This window comes from Zingiber officinale, chromosome 1A (genome assembly GCF_018446385.1).
Source record: "Zingiber officinale cultivar Zhangliang chromosome 1A, Zo_v1.1, whole genome shotgun sequence".
Taxonomy (NCBI): domain Eukaryota; kingdom Viridiplantae; phylum Streptophyta; class Magnoliopsida; order Zingiberales; family Zingiberaceae; genus Zingiber; species Zingiber officinale.
The window spans coordinates 90,735,493-90,749,295 of record NC_055987.1 but is presented as its reverse complement, the minus strand read 5'-3'; the positions used below and the strand labels follow the sequence as shown (position 1 = coordinate 90,749,295).

The window sequence follows — 13,803 nt, the reverse complement described above, 5'->3', positions numbered from 1 at the left end:
TATATATATATATAGTTAGTGGAGATATGCTGCGCCGCACAGTGCGCGACCGCGCGCAGCATATCACACTTTTCTAATTATTTTTTTTTATAATTTGAATTAAAAAATCAAGATTTCTATATATAAATTTTTAATATATAAATATATCTCTTAAACACATTATAATATTCCATAAATATTTAAATTTATTTCATTTTTATTTTTTCTTTTTACTAAACATTATAACCCAATTGGGATACCTAAACCCTAGAGGTAAAATCTTAAAAAAAAATTAGATTGAAAATTATAACCCAATTGAGATCCATGAATCCTAAAATAAAATCTTAAAAAATATTTTAATTAATTTTTTTAATTCAAAATTTTAAAAAAATAATAATAACTAATAATAACATACGATATCTATTATTTTAATTTTGAATTTTAAAAAATCAATATTTTCTTATATATATATCCTTAATCCATAAATATATCCCTTAAATATATTACAATACTCCATAAATACTTAAATTTATTTTATTTTAAATTTTTTCTTTTTATTAAATACTATAACCCAATTGAAAATTCTGAACCTTAGAGGTAAAATCTTTAAAATAAAAATAGCTTATAAATTATAACTCAATTGAGAAGCATGAATCCTAGAAATAAAATTTTTAAAAAATATTTTAATTATTTTTTTTAATTCAAAATTTTTTAAAAAAATAAAAAAGGAAAAAAAAGAAGGGCTGATATCTGCGCGACGCGTGCAGTTACGTCGCCCAGGATATCAATATTCAGATATATATATATATATATATCCGAATTTTTTTCCACTTTGAAAATATATATATCTAAAAGGAAAGTGGACATTCTTCCAAAAAGCCCCTTAATGATCCGTTGGCGAGATTTTCCGCTACTACATATTTCGATACCCTCGAATCCCTTCGGAACCCTAATTCTTATCCTCCCCTCGGTCCCTTTCTCGGTTCGTGCCCGATTTGTTCTAGGCTTTGCGGAGCAGCAGCTGATCCATGGCTGATCGGAGCGCGGCTGCCGCGAAGCCCGTGTGGATGAAGCAGGCGGAGGAGGCTAAGATCAAGAGCGAGGCTGAGAAGACAGCCGCCGCTAAGGCCGCCTTCGAGGCCACCTTTAAAGCTCTCGAGGAGGCTAAGGACAAGGAGGAGACGGTTGGGGAGTCTGACGACAGCGATGCGGACGAGCCGGAGGACCTCGCTTCGAAACCCGTCGGTCCGGTGGATCCTTCCAAGTGCAACGCTGCCGGAGCGGGGATCGCCGGAGGAACCGCCGGTTCTCCGTGCACCTTCACTGTCGTGACAAGGGATTCCGACGGCAGTAAGATCTCGACCGGAGGAGCCCAGCTAAAGGTAAAGATATCGCCTGGTGTTGGAGTCGGGGGCCCTGATCAGGAGGGAATAGTTAAGGATCAGGGGGATGGGACATTCACCGTGACCTATGCTGTTCCGAAGCGGGGCAACTACATGGTTCATGTTGATTGCAACGGGAGTGCAATCATGGGAAGTCCATTCCCGGTTTTCTTTAGTGCTGCCACTGGAATTGGAGCCACTGCGTCCCCTTACCCCAACATGGTCAATCAGACAATGCCCAACATGCCAAACTATGCTGGGTCAGTGTCTGGGGCATTCCCAGGTCTGCTAGGTATGACCACTGGTGTTTCATCAGGGGCCTCTGGGGGAGTGGTCTTGCAGGGTATTGGGGCATCTCTGGGGGAGATTTGCCGTGAATATATGAATGGTCGTTGCTCAAAGATTGATTGCAAGCTCAGTCACCCACCACATAATCTTCTTATGACTGCATTGGCGGCCACCTCAACAATGGGGACATTGAGTCAGGCACCTATGGCTCCTTCTGCAGCTGCTATGGCAGCTGCCCAAGCGATTGTTGCTGCTCGAGCCCTTCAAGCCCATGCTGTACAGATGCAGTCCCAATCTGCTGGAGATTCTCCAGGTTTGATTTCAATAATTGCCTACTACAATTGAAGTTCTAGACTTTGTTTGTTATTTTTGTTGACAGCTTGACTAGAACATAAGAGATTACTTGAGATATGGAGAGATCCAACCTGTGCATACTGATATATATGGGGCTCAAAATTTTAACGTGGTTGCATATTTTTGTTGGGTTTTGGATTCTGAAATAGAACTCATCAAATTTGACTGAGAAATTCATAGTTGAAAAAAAAATCTAGACGATAAAAAATTTACAGATGCAAAAAATGAAAGGCCCCCGATTGAACCCAAACTAATCTGACACATGAAAGCATGAAAACCTAAAACCTGACCTATTCATTTCTTCTGATCGAAGTTTAAGATGCAGTGTTTGACTTGTCGGAGTTTTCCTGTTTTCTGAGGAGTGTGTGCTGGTTCATTTTCCTTATCTATTACTATGAGCTTGATGTTAAGGCATTGCATTCATGTGGTTCAACTTCTATCTCTCAATTAAAAAGTAGCCTGTGAATTTCTTTTACTTATTCAAAAGTTGGCAATCATATTTGCACTGAAACATACATCAATTTGATGGAAAAGTTCATCATGGATTAATCTAATGATAATAACACATGGATATTATCAGTTGGGCATTGATTTCAAAGCTTAAACGTAATTGAGAAGAAAGTAGGAAGCCAAGTTTTGCATTTAGTTGTTTTGTTTTATATTATAGATATCTAGACGAGTTAGTCTTCCCATTAGAAATGTTTATAAGAGTTGGATTTGGTGTCAAAGTGGACCTAGTCTTGGGCATATTTTGAGAATCAAAATGCAATTGCGGCAGTGCAATTGACTGTGGGTGATGTTAGGCTGTGTTGAACTTGGGTGTGGATGAAGATGCCTATCTTTAAATGGGAGAGATTGTTTTCTAAGGCCAACACGTGTTCATTCCGTCATATTTGTTTTAACATTTTATCTCCCTGTGGTGCTAATCCTGTCATTCTCATTTCATCTTTATGAATAGATCAAACACCTAACAGATGTAGATGATGTTTATCGGTATTGTATGCTACAAAGGAAAACTCATATTTGCTGTTGTGTACATCCATGAACTATCAAATGAATATAATACTCCATCAACATTTGAACTACAAAATGGTGTATGATTTCATGAGTGTGTGAAATTTCATAATTATATATTGAATATATGCAACAGTATATTCATTTTTTGTGATTTGAGGAGCATCGGGAGTTGAAATTGGTATAGTTCATTTTTGGTTCTTCCTTTATACGTTGAAGCTTATTTTAAAGTGCTAAATTCTTAGTATAAATGTAACGAGAAGGTGGTTGGGTTCAAAAGTATTCAGAATACACTAATAACTTTAGCATTCAGTTTAGAGGCTACTGGAGACCGACATTTTTGCCAATTTCTGGTTTAATGTACCAAAAGGTGGTTGGGGTCCGAAGTATTCAGAATACAATATATAACTTTAGTTTTCAGTTTATAGGCCGTAGAAAACTCAGACGTGTGTGCCAAGCTGTAGCCATTTTGCATTCATTTTTGGGTCTGAAATTCAGCATCAATTGAGAATTACAAGTTTGTTGTGTATTGTAGCAGGAAATCTAATTCCATCTTTTGCCTGAGTTTTCCTTATTCTCTTATGTTGCTTTTGATAGAATTAAGATTAATTAACTAAACAGAAATATATTTTTATTCCTTTTTATTTTTAAAATTTAAATCTAGCCATACATCCAACTTTTTAAACAATTTCAACCTTGTCTTCTTTTTTTTTAATAAAAAAGACATCTTCATATTTGATAAAACTATTTGCCCACTTTGATATGATATTTCAATTAAGAATAATGCTTACCTTTTCTCCTTAACTTCTTCATTCAAAAAGTGAAGAACTCATTATCAATTAATTGTGTCAAAAAATTTCTTTGAGAATACATCAAATCATAGCCCTACTGAATTGAAAATTTCTCAAATTGAATATGCCATATGAATTGTCCGATAAAATTGTAAATGTTTATGTATTAATTGAAAGAAAGTGAATGTTCCAAACCTCTTATTTGTTTACTGAAAACTACTGCTTTTTGATTTTCTTTAGAAAAATGTTTACTATCTGGTGTGATGATTGCTATATAGGTTCACCGGATGAGGCTACTAAAGCTGCTATATTGAAGAAAACAATACAAATTAGTAATCTTAGTCCACTTCTTACAGCAGATCATCTTAGACAGCTTTTTGGTTATTGTGGAACTGTCGTTAATTGTAACATCACAGAATCAAAGCACTTTGCATATATAGAATACTCTAAGGCAGAAGAGGCAACTGCAGCTGTGGCACTGAACAACATGGAAGTAGGGGGGCGTCGACTTAATGTTGAAATGGCAAAGTCTCTTCCTTCAAAATCTTCCCTTGCTAATTCATCATTGCCATCAGTGATGCAACAAGCAGTTGCTATGCAACAGATGCAATTTCAACAGGCCTTAATGATGCAACAAGCAATGGCCACGCAACAGGCTGCTGCTCGAGCAGCTACTATGAAATCTGCAACAGAGATGGCATCAGCAAGGGCAGCTGAGATCAGTAAAAAGTTAAAAGAAGAAGGTCTAGTTAGTGATGACCAGGAAGTCAGGAAGTCAAGGTAGCAGATTCTTACCTATATATTTTTATTTAGCGTTTCAAATTTTGTAGATAAAAAAATTGTGTTTTTGTTTTTCCTGCAAAATTGCATACTATTGAAATTGATCACTGAGGATTGGCTGGGCATTGAAGGTGGTGATCTGCCATTGAACTTTCACCTACTCCATTATTATTATTATTTTACTATGTTAGATCAGCTAAATATTTCTATGCTCGAAGTTGAATCTTATTTACCTGATACCATCTTGTCCATTTCATTAAGCTGATAGTATTTATATGCATTTTGCTTTGAGCAGATCTCCATCCGCTTCTCGATCCAAGTCCCGATCAAGGTCACCCATCAAATATCGAAGAAGCAGGTATTCTCGATCTCCATCTCCTCTAGTGAGGCGTTCCCGAGAACGAAGATCAAGATCACCGCTAAGATCACGCCATTTGCGTCAGGATGAAAGAGCATACAGAGATGCTGATGATCTTTATAGAAGGAGAAGAGAAAGGGATAGATCCCGTGATCATTACTCTAGCTTAAGGAGAAAAAGAAGTAGGAGTTCAAGTCCTCGGTTGAGAAAATCATCTAGGGCTGAATCTCGGTCACCTAAGCATCATAGAGAAGGTAGGAGTTCTAGGTCAAAGAGGTCACCACAAACTGATTCAAGATCACCCAGTCGCAGAGAATCAATTAGATCATTTCCAGCAAATGCTCGATCCTCCTATCATCGCAGTAGACATTCTAGATCTAGATCCATGGAGCGAAGACATCATTCTGATGCGAAAGAAGATACGAGAAAATCAGAAAAGCTGAAACAAGACAATAGGTCAGGAAGAGGCAATGGATCATCAAGAAATTCAAAAAGGACAAGAGACAGCAAGGAAGATAAGGCTGCTTTATATTTAGCTGCAAGTCCTAGCCGAAGGTCCATTTCGCCTGAGGATGATACTTCAAAAGAAGAGAGGTATACTAGTAAGCATAAAAGTTCTAGGTCGAGTAATAAAGATTCTTCAAAAGCTGAAATTTTGAGCACTGATCAGAAGATAGCCATGGAGGACTCGGAGGTAATCAGGGATAAGAAATCACCACATTCTTCAACTCTGAAACAGCATAGAAGGTTGGAACATGAAGAAAACGATAAGAAGGCTGAAACTCGAGAGTCAAGCAAATCTGACAGTTCTAAAGCAGGTCACATAAAACATGACAAAATTGACTCTGGTGTAAGAGAAAAGGAACCTCAAACTGTCGATTCCAGGCACTCGAGGGAGGGCAATAACTCTTTACGACATCAGAGTTCAAGATCTCACAGAAGTTTGCTTGTGGGAGATGGCTGCTTTGAGGCTACCATAGACCAGAACAAAGTGGAACGGGAAGAAGAAGCAGATGACATTTAGTACAATAGCTGAAGCTGTTTCCAGGAAATCCCAAATTTCAGATGACAAACACAAGACTGACTACTACTCAGAGATGCAGTCTATTGCTCACAATTCAAGCCCTCAGCCAACTGACTTTGACAACAAATGACTGAAGTCTTCTACTGAGACGAGCTATCTACATAATAGTTCTGGTGGAATTAAGGAAGATTCTATTGTTAGTAATGTGCCATGTACTGGTGGAATTAAGGAAGATTCTATTATTAGTAATGTGCCTTGTACTGTAAGCCCAACAGAAGAGATGGATGGAATTTCAAGTGTTGTAACATTATTCTCAATTATCATCATTTTATCATTTATCAAATATAATGAGCACCATAATTCTAAGATTATAAGTTAGATGAACAGGTATTAGTCTACTGTGCGTTTTGTGTATACCTAATTTTTTTTTTCAAATGCTTTTGATTTGGGCTAGTAACAGATTTTACAAGCATTTAGCAAATGGTGGCCAGGCTCAAGGTTGCTAGTTCTAAGTGACAATTGTCTACCTCCTTTGTTACTTCTGTTATGGAAGAGTATCATTTTGCCATAGAAATGAATCCTTGTCACAATGTTTGCTTGAGAGAAGGGAACCTCGCAGGAGAGGAGGGTTGGACAAATGCCAAAGGAAAACATGAAGAGGTTGGACAATGCAAGCTTTTCATGGTAACTTGTACAACAACTTCATCTTCACACTTGGAAATCAAGCTTTCAATACTCGGAAGCAAATCTTAATGGCATTGCGAACCAGCGATTGTTGTTGGTTGTAGCCCTCCTCTGATGTTTCACCATTCTAAAACACTTTGAAGCATGTAGTTCGCATTAAAAATTTCTTCAACCATTAAACATGCATGAACCTAACTCCTATAATAAAACATGTTGAATGTTCATGTTTGGATGCATATAGATGATCACGTGGTCATTGATCTTGAAAGTTTTATAGTAGCTGTGTTGCGATTATGATCAAATGTGCACTTTGATTTTGAATGAATGCAGTCTAATTTTAGTTTTTGAAACTAATTTGAGATTGAAAAATAAATTTTGAAATATTTAGATGTCGGAGAATTCGACACACAAACACACAATTAGTTTATAATCCTAAAATATTTTGAACTATTTAAGTCCTTATAGAGGACTCAATCAATCCACCATAAGCTCCCTTATTATTTAGCTCCCTTAATTTATTTAGGAATTTGATTTGTCACACTCCTTTGGTGTATGTTTTGATTCGTTTCTTTCCCGAGCATCAAAGAAGCCAACCAAGATTGCACCATGTTTGAGCTGTTTACCCTCTTTTCCTCATTCAATTGGCTCACAATAGCCCAATTTTACCACACACCTCAACCTTAATTCCCAATCATACCCCATCACATTGTACATTGGATGAGTTGCCTAGAACTAAGTTGAACCTAACTCACTTTGATCAAACTCCTTGTTCAATTATAGTGAGATTAAGCTACAATCTGGCACAATGGAGCTCTTTCTAATCCAACCTTCTTTGACAAACTTTCATAATTAAATGATGTCCAAGCTCATCAAAGATCTAGCAAACTTTTGAATTTGTTATAGTTTCACTCTTAGCTTCAATATTCATAATATCATCACAATAGACTAGTAAAATCATCTTTCAAGGCAAGTATTGGTAAAACATAGAGCCAACAACGTCACTTTGTTGAATCCCAAATACTTTGTTGTTAGCATTGAAACATCCAAACTATGTTCTTAGTTCTAGGTAAAAAAAAAATACTTTCAAATCTTAGAAACCTTATGACTTTTCTTTGTGTTACAAATCCAAGTTGTATCATGCTAAGCTTTAGCATTTCGCACTATTCCAACTCATGGAAGAATATCGTATATTTATTATTGATAATTATTATTAACTGTTATTAGTTAATTATCAACTTTAACAATTAATTAATTATAGCATAGTGAAGAGAAAATCTAAAATTAATTAACATTTTAGTTAATTTAAAAACATCCAATTTTGATTATTAGAGGTGGAGAGGGGGCCATGAATATATGAATTCAAGCTTCAATAAATTATAAAATTAATATATGCTTGACTAATTATCAATTTATTAATCTCAATGTTATTCCACCGTAAACACAAGCCCAAACTCTTAAATTCATAAAATAGTTTATTCAAAGAGAATGCGTAGTCCATAGATGTAGTTATTATATGAAATTTTAACCCTTCATACTTGGTTCACACCACAATTAGAGCTAGGGTTGCCACCATGAGATTTGGGGTTTAAATCTCGGTAAAGCCGAGATAAATACCTCCCTTATGTGCTAGTTACTATTCCAAAGGCTAGTAGCCGCCCATGATTTTCTTCCTCCATGTTGACCCTAGGATGGGTTGGCGGGGATACTGGGGCGAGCGTATTCGCCTTTTGCCACCACAATTGGAGCTAGGTGGTCCTGTCACGCCCCGAGGGAGTCCCTGTTCGAAAAAATTTCGACAGCATCTCCCCTGTACGATTGACAATCTGAAACTTTATACATTGCCTCCAGGGCCACATATACATCGGCCAACACGGTCGGAACAATAATAATAATAAAATATAACACACATCCAAACATCCACGCAGTTTAATAGTGAACAACTAAAGTAATGATAAGAAGACTCAAAAACAACCCTACTCAACTACACCCATAAAGCTCAATACATATTTCCTACTCCACTACACCTATAAAGCACAAATCCGACGGAATAAATCCACTCACCTCTTCTGCCGTCTAGGCAGGCATGCAGTAAAACAAATCCGAATGAAAGTCATCGACAATATCCATATAGTAAACTGATACAAGTCCAGATGTATCAAAACAGCACAAGTCTAATAAAGGAGAAAAACCAAAAGACCAACAAACGTCCTCGTGGTCTGCAGGGGACTAGCGACTGGAACTCTCCGAACAGCATCAACCTGAAAATAACAACGTATGAGGGTGTGAGTCTAACACTCAGCGGGTAACAACTGATAGGTATAATAAAGAAAATAACAACCAACACTAATCATGCGTACAGTCTCCTAATATAAGAAGGATAAATGCAACTGAAATAAGCAGGAGAAAATAGTACTAACCAGGATCTGGGTATAAGTATAACAAGGTCGTTAGATGATTTACCCGATTTTGTCGTGATTTGGGTATCAAAAGAATTAAGTGACCGAATTCATTCTACACTAATGCAGTATAGGATAACTCGGATCGTCTCTCTCAAGGAATGCAAATGGTAGAATGATAGTCTTAGGATCAATTATTGTTGGCTTGGGGGTTTCTGGATAAATTGGGGATTCAGAATTGACTTTCGAAAGAGAAAAAAATAAGAACCAAAACCTAAGCTACAATTACAAATTCAACTCATAGAGATTAACAGACAAAAAATCTAACTAATCTAAACTACATCATTGAAAGAAATAACAAACAAGAATAACCTAATGCAACAATTATGCAAAATCTAAATTGATCAGACATCAAGAACAATGACCTTAACCGAAAGTTTCAAAGCAATAGCAAGGGAAATTGAACCAACTATGCATTGATCACTACAACAAAACTAAAATTCAAACAGAAATGAAGAAACTAGCATTCAGAGGATTCACACTAATCAAACTGGAGAAACCCTAGCTTGGATTTGGTGTGCATCGGATGAAGAACTCGGCGATGAAGACAAACAGAGTAACTCGACTGGAAATGGAGCAGGATCAGAGCTTCAATCAGAGATAGGTGCGGAGCTTCAAGAAAAGAAGATCATTGTAACCTACAAGTATCAGCCTCTACATTACATGGAAAATTGTTCATCTTTTACCGAAGTTCATGGATTTTCTGGTGAAGATCCCAACAGACATCTGCATGATTTGGAGATGGTTTGTTCTTCATGGAACCCACATGACATATCAGAAGAAGATGTTAGACTTAGAGCATTTCCATTTTCAGTAGCAGATTCAGCAAAAGATTGGTTGTATTATGATCAGCAACTTTAGAGTTTCAGTGTGATCATACCTTCAGATTTGTCAAGCAAAATGAAGAACGACACTGAAAAGACTCTCAGAGAATTTTGGGCACCAGATTTGTCAGTTGATTCATTCTGCATTCGGTATTCTGATTTAGAGACAGACTTCGAGCTATGGAAAATTGTTCATCTTTTACCGAAGTTTCATGGATTTTCTGGTGAAGATCCCAACAGACATCTGCATGATTTGGAGATGGTTTGTTCTTCATGGAACTCACATGGCATATCAGAAGAAGATGTTAGATTTAGAGCATTTCCATTTTCAGTAGCAGATTCAACAAAAGATTGGTTGTATTGTGATCAGCAACTTTAGAGTTTCAGTGTGATCAGACCTTCAGATTTGTCAAGCAAAATGAAGAACGACACTGAAAAGACTCTCAGAGAATTTTGGGCACCAGATTTGTCAGTTGATTCATTCTGCATTCGGTATTCTGATTTAGAGACAGACTTCGAGCTATGGAAAATTGTTCATCTTTTACCGAAGTTTCATGGATTTTCTGGTGAAGATCCCAACAGACATCTGCATGATTTGGAGATGGTTTGTTCTTCATGGAACCCACATGGCATATCAGAAGAAGATGTTAGATTTAGAGCATTTCCATTTTTAGCAGCAGATTCAACAAAAGATTGGTTGTATTGTGATCAGCAACTTTAGAGTTTCAGTGTGATCAGACCTTCAGATTTGTCAAGCAAAATGAAGAACGACACTGAAAAGACTCTCAGAGAATTTTGGGCACTAGATTTGTCAGTTGATTCATTCTGCATTCGATATTCTGATTTAGAGACAGACTTCGAGCTATGGAAAATTGTTCATCTTTTACCGAAGTTTCATGGATTTTCTGGTGAAGATCCCAACAGACATCTGCATGATTTGGAGATGGTTTGTTCTTCATGGAACCCACATGGCATATCAGAAGAAGATGTTAGACTTAGAGCATTTCCATTTTCAGTAGCAGATTCAGCAAAAAGATTGGTTGTATTGTCTCTCACCCAATTCAATTTCCAGTTGGGCCGAGATGAAGAAATTATTTTTGACGAGGTTCTTTCCTGCTTCTAGGATTGTAGCTATTCAGAGGAGTATTTGTGGAATCCAACAATTCATAGGAGAACCGTTTCAAGATTATTGGGATAGTTTTAAAAGACTTGTTGCTAGTAGCCCTCAGCACCAGATAAGCGATCAGCTACTGATTGTATACTTCTATGAGGGATTGTGTCCCATGGACAGGAGTATGGTTGATGCGGCTAGTGGAGGGGCTCTAGTTAACAAGACATCTACTCAGGCTAGAGAACTTATCGAGATTATGGCTACAAATTATCAGCAGTATGGGACTAGACCAGTGATTGCTAAAGATGTTCATTCCTTTGCCAGTGTACTTCCTACTAGGATCCAGTAGCACCAGCCTGATCCTCAGTATTATCAGACTCATCAGCAGGACAGGTATAATTTAATTGAAGGATTTGGGTATGGGAACACACAACAAGGGAGTTCTGATTGGTCCCAACATTACCAGCCTTACTTTCAGCACCATCAACCCGAGCAGCATTTTAGGGAGAAATCACAACAACTTGTACAACATCAAGAAACACAATTTAATCCAAGAACACATTCATTGACACAGTTACAGTTGCATTCAGATCAACCTACCGCATCAATTTCTGAGGAGATGGATTGTAGAGTTTGTGATATTCCTGACTTTTATTCTACTTCTCTACATGATTCTTCTAGCTTTTTACATTGTGATGTTGTAGTTGATCCTGATAATTTTGTTGTCGATGATATTGTTCCAGATAGTCTTGATGTTGCAGGTATAGGAGATGATGATGGAAGTGTAGGGGAGACCCAAGAATCGCTTCCGATGACTATTTTACCATTTGAGCTAGTTGAGTCTACTGCTATTGTACCTAGTGACGATGGAAGTGTAGGGAAAACTCAAGAATCACTTCTATTGGTTGTACCTGATCCAGAGCCAGTTCTTTCACCTGACCAAGATGATGCCACATTCACTATATTAGAGCCTCCAGGTATCTTTCAGGATGGTAAGGATGATATTTCTTCTGAATTTTTAGGAAATACCATGGAGGTAGTTCATTTTGATTGTAGTGGATGTGACATGTCTTTTGATTCATGCTCTATTTATATTGATATTATTTCTGATACATCTCACACAGCATACGTGCAGGGAACACATCCTTTTCTTTTTAGTGTGCAGGAATTTTTTAGATATTTCATTTGCAGTCAATCACGCAAGGATGGATTCTACCACTTGAAGAAGACCCTAACACTGTATGCAATAATGAAGCTTTTGGAGTGGACACTCCAACTGAATCGTCTTCGACTACCGGAGAAAATTTTTTGAGGAGGCGAAGGTGGAGGGAGCGATTCTCACTTCACCTGCATTCATCCCACTTCTAGAATGGCTTCTGGAACTGAATCGACTCCGACCGCCAGAAATCAGGGGAGTTGGTTCCATCTCACTTTTTTCTTTGTCTTTATGCTTGTATATATTTCGTTACATTGTTTGCTTGGTTTACTTTTGTTGGGTAGTTCATTTTTAGTTTGCTTTGTCGCTTTTCATAATAAATTCTCTATGCATTCTTTTTATCATCTTAGAAATTGTGAAAGCTAGTTAAATTTGATTGTCGAATTTGATGATTTATTGTCATGATTGGATTCTTGGATTACATGTGATTACAACTTGATGATGGATTCTATGTTGATAGATTGAGATGATAATTTTTGATATACCTAGTAAAGATATTTTTGAGCCTATTATTCCTATTGATGTGTGATGCACTTGTGGTTAATGCTACTCTAAAACTTGCTTAATTCTTTCGAGATCACATTATTATAGGTTTGCATGATTTTTATGAAGGCTATCTCACTTCCTTTTATTCATTCCTTTTGTTATCACATGTTCTTGAATAAATCCATCTCATTTATCATATCATTCTTTTCTCTCTTCCATTTATTTCCATTTATTTCACTCTTTTACTCTCTTGGGATGTGGATATCTTGGATGTTGCATGATGAGTATTTTGCACGAGACGGACAAAAGTTTAAGTGTGGGGGAGAGAAAAGCTTAGTGAAATTTAGGAGAGGCATAAGTGAACCATGCTTGATCACCATAGGTAAACCATGCTTTGTATCTTTTTATTTGAGCTATTGATGATGTTATATAGTGATGCACAACATGTTAAAAAAAAAAGTGGGGAAAAAAAAGAAAATAAAGCAAATCAGAAAAAAAAAACAGCAAAGAAAAAAAATAAAGAAAAAAATAGAAAAAAAAGAAAAAAATAGAAAAAGAAAAATGTTTTTGACATGTTGTGCCCTTTTGTATTTGTGTGTGGTAGAACTTTTTAGAGAGATAATCTTTATTATAGCAACATTTAGATTTTATTGTATATTATGAGTGTATTTTTATTGAAAAGCTATAGTAGAGGTTGTCTACATAGTTGTTGGATTTATGGAAAAACTTTGACATGTGATATTTTGTATTCATTTGTGGTAGAATTTTTGTGAGTGACAATTTTTACTTTAGCAACATTTAGATATTATTGTATATCATGTGTAGATTTTTAGTGTGAAATGCTAGAGTAGGAGTTGTTCACATTTTTAATTGTATTGATGAAAGACGATAGAATTTTTTGTGAGTAACAATCTTTATGGTAGCAAAATTTGTATTTTATTGTAGATCTTGAGTGAATGTTTATTGAAAAGCTATCGTAAAGATTGTTCACATTTTTATTGAGTTGTGAAAAACTAGCTCGAGAGTTGGATGAAATATCTTTTTGGGCATTATTCT

General features: G+C 36.5%; 1 protein-coding gene across 1 annotated transcript; it reads left to right on the top strand.

Annotated features, from left to right (window-relative positions):
* Positions 1 to 898: 898 nt before the first annotated feature.
* Positions 899 to 6,313, top strand: LOC122026836 (splicing regulatory glutamine/lysine-rich protein 1-like). Its single transcript, XM_042585546.1, has 3 exons — positions 899 to 1,962; positions 4,087 to 4,588; positions 4,884 to 6,313. Exons 1-3 carry the CDS (start codon positions 1,008 to 1,010, stop codon positions 5,968 to 5,970), a joined length of 2,544 nt encoding a protein of 847 aa, XP_042441480.1. The 5' UTR covers positions 899 to 1,007; the 3' UTR covers positions 5,971 to 6,313.
* The last annotated feature ends 7,490 nt before the right edge of the window (positions 6,314 to 13,803 follow it).